The sequence below is a fragment of the Rhagoletis pomonella genome, unplaced genomic scaffold (assembly GCF_013731165.1).
Source record: "Rhagoletis pomonella isolate Grant_MI unplaced genomic scaffold, Rhpom_1.0 Rhpom_scaffold_00012, whole genome shotgun sequence".
NCBI classification, from domain to species: Eukaryota; Metazoa; Arthropoda; class Insecta; order Diptera; family Tephritidae; genus Rhagoletis; species Rhagoletis pomonella.
This window is the reverse complement of record NW_023458566.1, coordinates 7,208,061-7,216,897: the sequence shown is the minus strand read 5'-3', so window position 1 is coordinate 7,216,897 and position 8,837 is coordinate 7,208,061. Positions and strand designations below refer to the sequence as shown.

Sequence of the window (8,837 nt, the reverse complement as noted above, 5' to 3'; positions counted from 1 at the left end):
CTAAAGGAATAAATAATACAATTCCTAAGGATTGTAAAAAGAAAATAATTAAAAAAGAAGTTATTCGCGTGACCCCGCCTACTTCTGATGAAATGCTGTATCTCAGTAGCCGCTCCATCAATCCGTACGAAACTCGGTTCTCTCAATTTCTACCAAACTCGGTGCACTCAATCACCTTAGTACAAGAAAGAAATTCGTTGAAAATTATTCAAATTGGACTAAAATTACACCCACTTCCGTATAACGGTATATTTCAGACATCCGAAAACTCCGATATTTCAATAACTGAAGACGCTTATTTACTCCAAATAGTTACAACAATCTTTAAACAATAAACAAGACTACTATAGACTTTTAGAAATTGGGCGTAGCACAAGTCTTAAGTCAGAAAGTTTGAAATCGGGAAAAACCCGCCTGCTTCTCATGCAAATGTAGTTTAGAGAAAGTCAACGATATTTGATAGCTGCGCCGGGTATATAAAATTCGGTTTCGCTCGAACTTATACTTCTTTGTTGTAAATTTGTTGTGAAAAGAAAAAATTTGTAGCTTTCGCTTTTTGGAAAAAATCGAGTTGACCGTTTTACGAACAAAATTTAGGGTGTAATGCTAACTTGTCACCATGCCCCATTATCGATAGAATTGCGATATTGAAAATGGTACAACGGAGTTAATTGTAGCTTTTCTATTGTAAATTTGTTGTGAAAAGAAAAAAAATTTTAGCTTTCGTTTTTTATGGGGCAAGTTGTTAAGTGAGCCCTACATATCATTTTCTCTCAAAACCCGAAAACGAAACTGCATTTATGCATTATTTTGGGTTTTTTCGTATACATTATTTAAATTTTTTTCATATGCATTATTTCGTATGCACAGTTTCCATATGCACAATTTCAGGGTGCCTAATAAGACGGCTCTTGTTTTGGCTAAATGTGCATACATGTGTTTGTAATGTTATGTAATTATACTTTTTGGGCCACTCCATATCTTGATATCTCCTGGGTGGTCGAAAAGGCCGAGTTTCCGATCCACCCAGCCGCGAGTTTCCGATCCACCCAGTCTTACAAAGAGAACTTAATTCACGCAGTTCAACAAAAGTCAGCGCGATTTTGAGAACATCTCAACCCAGTTTGAAATTGTCTTCTTGGGATTGTACCAGAGCATAGTTACAATGGCAGAGTGTAGGTTGGATGTTGAGTCATTTGGCATAAGCTATAGATGGTGTTACACAAAACTCTAAATTTAGCCGATACCATGTGTATATAAATATACATATTTACATGTGTACATACATATATGTTCAAATACTTCCACAAACTTGTGGTCTTGCACGAAGTATCGTCTTGAGCTTCCACAATAAAATCCGCAAATATTAACTACTTAAGGTGAACGTCTAAATTAACAGGTATAAGCATAAAAACGTACTTATGTATGTCTATGCATAAATAGTTTATAGCAAAACTTGTATAGTGTTTATAAATATTTGCCTAAATAAATTGCGTATTGAAACTGATTTAGGCACCAGCATTTGCATCAAAAGTGCAGTGTGTATACAAATAATCGTATTTGAAAAAAAAGTATGTAGTTGGTTGTCTTTCTCACTTCAAGCTTTTGAGTTTCAACCCCCATAAAGGACTGTTGGAAAACTTTACTAGGCGTTTTACAAATGAATTATACAAAAACAGTTACCATTTGGATCGATGTGGCTTGCCACCTAATGTCATACAGAATTTGCAACGTTGCATTAATTACGGCTTCGCCTAGTTTTTATAGCAGTTGTGGGGTTTTACTTAGTCAACACAAAATAACCCCATTGCGGTCTATGCTTGCGATTTTGTATGTATGTATGTATATTTACAAGTGCATGCATATGAATGTTGCAAATGCATGCATTTATGATATGCCATTTACATACATACATATGTATGTACGTACAATTCAACAAGGGCATAAGTATGAAATGATTTATTTTTTATTAGCAGTTGTGACAAAAGGAATTTAGATCACCCAACCAGCAAAATATAATGTTCACGTAAATGCATTAGGCTGGTCCAACAAAAAAGTTTAAAATGTTAACCTTTCACCCCATAGGATTTTTCTAAATGGAAAAAAAAGAATACCCCTATTTTTTTATTAAAAAATTAAGATATTTAAGGGTATTCCCAAGACGTGGTAACCGTTGTAAAATCTTAAGCTTAACATTTTTTATGTAAAACAAGTAATTTTTAGCAAAAAAAAAAACGACTTCATCTCTCATATAAAAAAAAATATATATGTTTATATATCTCATGATCCACTGATCGGTTCTTAACCAGATTAGTATGGGACCACCTCTGAGACACTACCTTTCCGATGCAAGAATTATCGAAATCGGTTGACGAGGTCCAAAGTTATGCGGTAACATACATAAAAAAAAAAAAAAAAAGATTCCGACGAACTGATAACCTCCTCCTTTTTTGGAAGTCGGTTAATAATGATTTAAATGGTTTTAGAGGATTTCAAACTACACCGAAATGTTTTTAAACTTATAAAAAATATATATAATTAGCCCCCCAAAACCATTTTAACTGTTATTTTACATAAAAAAATTTAAGCTTTTATGACGGTTAATACGTCTTGTGAACCCTCCTAGTTATTTTATGTGGGGAAAAGACCAATATTTTTCGATCGGAAAGCTCTGTTTCTATTCAGGAGACTTCCAATAATAATACCCAATTTTTTAATTTATAATTTTTTTATGCTAACGACGATTTTTTATGGGTCCCCCATTGCATTTTTTGCGGTTTGGAATTCCTCTGATTCTTATGAAGTTTTGATTTAAACACGCAAAATGTTGTATTCAAAGTTTCGCGAAATATTCGAATAAAATGGCTATAAGAAGTTTTTTCCTCTCCTGTATGTAAAATTTTAAATTTATAAAATGGGACTTAGCAACTTTTTACTCTAAAGGTACGTTTAAACGTGGCAATGCAGGTACAGGCATAAAGTCCTTTTAACAGATTTGCGGAAATTACTTTCAGAAATAAAAGTGGCAAGGTGTAACTGCAAATGAAATTACGCAAATCCTTTCGAGAAATAATTTCAACTTGCTCGTGTTAAGAGCGTGTCAGACGTGGCAATATATTTCGATGCAATAAATTTCGGAAAGGCTGTCAAATTGAGAAATCAGTTGCATGAGCAGTCACACCTTGCATGGAAAGTGTCTTTCGAAAGAGGTTTTTATTTCCGAACGGCGAATTGCAGGAAAAATTTCTGAAATCGCTTTTTGGCTGTTCACACAGCGAATGAGTTTCTGGCAATCTTTCTTGATACTAAAATGCAACCATGGGCGGTGGGGTTGTCGTTTGTTTGCTATTTCTCTTGTAAAAGCGAGAAAATATAGGTTATAATTAACATATTTGTCGTGTAAACAATAATTTAACAATTAAGTATATTAAGCAAAATAATATATTTCAAGCATTTTTGATATTTAATTCAACAATATTTTTTATCATTTTACACAAATTCACGATCAGGGCCACACGGCAACACTCGATTAGTTTGACAGCACTTGCAGAAGAAATAAAAATTGCTAGTGCAGCACGAGCAAGTTGAAATATATTTCTGAAATCGATTTTCGTTCTTGCAGTTGCAGTCCCACCTTGCAACTTTTATTTCTGAAACTGATTTCCGAAAGGTGACAGAAAGATCTTTCTGGCTGTTCACACATCGAAATAAAATTGCTCTTTCTCAATTTGACAGCGAATTGCGTGCGAAAGATGGAAATATTGCCACGTCTGACAGGCTCTTTACACTAGCAATTTTCGTTTTTGCTGCAAGTGCTGTCGAACCAACCGAGTCTTGCCGTGTGACGAAATTTTTGCCGAATTTGTATAAGATTCTAAAAATGTGACATCACATTTAATAAAATACTTGTAATTAATCTCTTCTCCTGATATGAATAATTTAAATATGCATAAGCGCATTCGACATTTTGTGTTTGTTTTGTGCGCATTTTAGCATTTTTTTTAAATTTTCAGGCCAGTAATATTGTTATGAGCATAAAAATGTCTGGTAACACAAGTGAAAGTGGAATTTTCTGCTTTCACTGGCAAAAGTAGTTTCGGAAAGTGTAATTTTCGGAAATAAAAGCTGCTTTCGGAAGTCACTTTAAATGCAAGGTGTAGCTGCTCCTCCAATCACTTTTGGAAAGTCTTGAGTTTGACCGACTTTTAAAAAGGACTTGCACTTGCCACGTCTAACAGCTACTTAAGCTAGCGATAAGTATATTCATATATTTTTTTATATGTATGTTTGTACTTTAAAGACATAATCGTATGTAATGCAACATTTTTGTTAATTCCTTATCAGTTAATGTGTAACCTTATTTTTCTGCGAGAGTTTATAATCTAGGAACAACATAAGAAGATAAGAATGATTTATATGTGTACATACAAATGTAAAAATTAAATCACTTTTAACTTACCTCGGTGTAATTATAGATTTTGTTTAAAAAATCATGAAGGATGAGATATTTGAGCGGAGTATTAATTAGATTATTCCTTTAAGTTATTATATGTACTTCCCTTTCGGAGGCAGTGACAAATATACGAAATTTTACGTTCCCCCCGTAATGTGCACTAATTTGTATGTACATACTGCGTACAACAGCCCGCAAGATTTATTTTAGTCAATGCGAGCAGCAGCAAAGGGCAAAGATTGCAAAAATACAGGCTTCAGATGATGAAAAATCTTTTTTCACAGGCACGGGAGGTTCCCAAAGGATTCACTTCTTGCATCAAAATTAAATGAACAAAAAAGTCGTATTCACATGGCAAAATTACTTCCAGTAATTTTCATCATCAGAATGCTATTGTTGTTTTGCACCAAGGATTTTTCACTAATTCACGTAAATTTATCAAAGTTTATGCGATTCACTTCTGTTGGACATTTATGTCGGCGGCATATACATACATAAATAGGTTGCACAAACTAAAATTCCGGAAAAATTTTTAGCATTTCCGATTAGGCGAGAAAACACAGACAAAAAGATTAGCAAAAGCACTTCTCTAATAATCCACTAATGCACATTTTTAGTTTTTTAATAAATTAAACAAAAACTAAAAGCTGATCAGATGAACAAAACACCGTCTGCCACTTGAAACTTAAAAAAATCGGCTATCTGACATTTTGCTTTACCACGGAAAACGAACTGAAAATCTCAATCACAAAGCAAATGAAGCAATTATGATGGCGGCCGGTGATAATCAGGGTTGCATGGAAGCGTCCACTGTCGATTTTGACAGGTGCGTAATTATTGATGGTGATCGATTGGATAAAAAGTGTAACATTACGAAGCAATTTATCTAGAGGAAATTATTTCAATTGGGGTGTTCACAGTTCGTTCCAAATAGTGTCTCAAAATGTAGACGTCTACATTTTAAGACGTTTTCTAACCGTAAAATCTGTGGTGTTGTTGTTTCCCATACAAAATTGGAAAACGACGCCGTCTACAATTTGTCACACTCAAAGGTATGTTTTTTACGCGTCTACATTTTGCAACCTCGCAGCAGGGTTGCATTATGGCAATACTAATCGCATTTTTTTTATTTATTGGGCACGTTTTCTGTATTTGCATTTAATTTGAGCGCAATTTCTGATGAAAAGAAACAAATCAATGAAAAGAAATAACAAATATTAGGAATTGGTAATAAAGTTAATTTATTACAATTTTTCAGAAACAAAATCGAAAGGCGACATATAAAAAAGCACGCAAAGAAGAAATGTCTGGCAACACCAGCAAAGTTTTGAGACGATTTTGCGACGACTGCTAGAAAGGGGTGCTCACAGTTTGATGCTAAAGATGTCTCAAAATGTAGACGTCTACATTTTCAGACACAATTTGGAACGAACTTTGAACACCCCAAATGATAAAACTTTTTAGATAAATATTTAAGAAAATTGGAATTACACCAGCACAAAATTTATATTTACTATTGCTCATAACTTTGCTATTATCCATGATCCAACTACTCTAATCTAATTGGTTCATGGGTATTATCAATTTTCTTCGGGTAGGCCTCCACACCAAGTTGTTTAGATATTGAGCTGTATTGAGCGCTTTTCAGGCTCTCAGCACTCAACTCAGCTTATCGAACTTATGACAGTTTGAAAAGCGCTGAACACCATGATCCAATTTACGCAGTCGAAAGTACTTTTCTACTCTCGGTGTGGAGGTTTTTTCCCAAAGAATCCTGATGAGAGCAAATTTTTCAGCAATAGTGAATTTTAATGGGCGGCATACTCCTTGCATCTGACTCGTGAGTCGGTTTGGATGTGTTTGTGAAAATAAATATGTGTTAGTTACACCAACATGACACCCGGCATGACTCTGAATGATTCAACTGTGTGTAGTCGAAGGCGGGTCACCACGTACACAAATGACTCGCGAGTCAGACGCACCGTGTGTGCCGCCTATTAAATAGGCAAGTCTGCCTATAGGATGGTTCCGTTCGCAGCTCACAACGTCCGCATATTTATATCCACGTATCCTCTGGGTAGCAACTAAATACCCGTTTGGGAGCGAGCCAAAGTGAGAAGGCGTAAAACTTCGCGTGCGATGGGTTTGGGTCCGGCCACGTTAAAACCCCGCCCAATGAAAACGTTCAGAAAGCCGCGGATAAGACCACCTTTTTTATGTACGTTTATATTCTTAGATTTTATTTTTATTTTTTCGTTCCCACGACAGTCGGGTCTACGTAACCGGAACGACCCAGATGTATATCTGGCCAAGGACTGTCACTCCAGCAACACTCCCCAAAATCTCTTTGGGGAATTTGTATGCTGTTACAACAACAACAACCACCTTTTTTTGATGGCGACCACGGAAAACGTATAAAGGACTAAGATTTAAGAGTATGCACCTGGACAATCCAGACCCTTGATGGGGAAGGTGCCTCTGCCCGCTGGTTGATGTCCTCGGTAAGACAAAGGCTGAAATCACCGCCATCCAAGAAATGCGATGGATGGAGAAAGGCAAGGCAAGCGCGAAGCCTTGCGACGTCTACTACAGTTGCCACGTAAAGGAGCGCAAATTCGGAGTTGGATTCGTGGTAGGAGAGAGACTCCGTCGCCGAGTAGTGGCGTTCACCCCGGTGAACGACCGTCTAGCCACAATCCGCAGCAAAGCGAGATTCTTCACTCATCTGCGCCCATGCCCCTACGGAAGAGAAGGACGAGGCGTCCAAGGATCTCCATGAACACTTGGAGCGCTGCCCCGACACGATGTCAAAATCGTGCTTGGGTACTTCAATGCCAAGGTGTGCAAGGAAAGGATCTTTGGCGCCACTGTCGGAACATTCAGCCTCCACGACGAAACGTCCGATAACGGACTGAGGCTGATCGATTGGGCGCACCCTAATGTACAGTAAATATTAACTTTTGGTTAAAATTTGGTTTATTTAAAAATATATAAATAAATTTATTCATACTCTATAGGTACACCAACATGTATGTATGTATATCAACCTCTTTTCACTGGGCATTCACCATCATTTTGCAGACACCATTCTGGTTGAAGAGCTTCCGCGTATATACCATTGGCTACTAATCGTTCGCGATGATATAATATTCGAGATTCTGCTTCACGCCAATTTCCAACGGGATTCGACCACAAACGTTCTGCTAATGCGCTTGAACGTGGCCATAATCGGTAGTCCAGTGTGTATTCATCGATTTGCTCGGACCAAATTGCCGCTTCGGCTCCTAATACCAGCGATTTATATTCCCCAGCTATGTTATCCAAATTATTATCGTACACTTTCTGCCAGCCAATATACGGTGAGCACCAGTTATTGCCAATGTCTACCCAGCTGGGTCCACCACAATCAAAATATAAAGCATCATAATTTGAAATAATAACGCGAAAGCCACGTTTTAAGATCGCTTTAATTTCGGAGCTTGAACCACGTGTCCAAATTTGTATGATATATCTGGAATTGTTAAGATATTGATCAATATATGGCTCTTGTGTAAGACTACTTGTCCACAGCGTGATTAATTGATTGCTGTTGTTGGACACTTTATCTACTCTTTCGAGTGCTTTTGTTTGAAAATAACCCCAGAGTCGGTGAAAATCTTCCTCTTGCAAATCCCAGCCTTTTAATTGCATCCATTCGCGAATACTCTCAGTGCCATGCCAACATTTAGATAGCACCTCATCACCTCCCATATGAAAGACATCTGGTGAAAATAGTTGAAATATTTCACGATAGATATCTTCTAATATCGGATAAATGTCATCTACAGTGGGGTCTAGTTGCCCACATGGTGGTTCTCCACAATATCTCTTCCAGGGCTGAAAGCTCTCACAAGCGATCATACCCTTATGTTGCCAACCTTCTTTCACGTGGGCGGGAGCATCAAATTCAGGCACTACTCGGATGCCACGAATCAGTCCATACTGCACAATTTCAGAAATTTTATCATGTGTATAAACCTTACTAGGCGAATATGCGCCAAATCTGTGAAGTTCTGGATGGGATTTGATCTCTAGTGGGAAACTTTGAGAATCTGTAATGTGCCAATGAAAGGTGTTGAGTTTAACCATCGCAAGGGCATCTGAAAAAATCATAAAAAAATTGTAATCGATGTCCAGGATGATGTCGATAATTTTTTGGTAATATGTGTTTAGTTTCCCTGCAATATTAAGGTATCTTAAATATAGCAGAGAGAGTTTTTAGTATAAAAATAATTTGATCGCAAAATTTGGGTTTGTATTTTTCGATCAAATTTGACCGTTATTTTATGATTATAAATATATATATATACAAAATAACGATTATTTTTTATCGAAAAAATTAAGA

At 36.6% G+C, this 8,837-nt stretch overlaps 1 protein-coding gene across 1 annotated transcript; it reads right to left on the bottom strand.

The window, feature by feature from the left end:
- Nucleotides 1–7,471: 7,471 nt before the first annotated feature.
- On the bottom strand, nucleotides 7,472–8,660 carry LOC118747751 (chitooligosaccharidolytic beta-N-acetylglucosaminidase-like). The gene has a single exon (XM_036481875.1). The coding sequence runs from the start codon at nucleotides 8,603–8,605 to the stop codon at nucleotides 7,496–7,498; it is 1,110 nt and encodes a 369-aa protein (XP_036337768.1). The 5' UTR covers nucleotides 8,606–8,660; the 3' UTR covers nucleotides 7,472–7,495.
- Nucleotides 8,661–8,837: the final 177 nt, after the last annotated feature.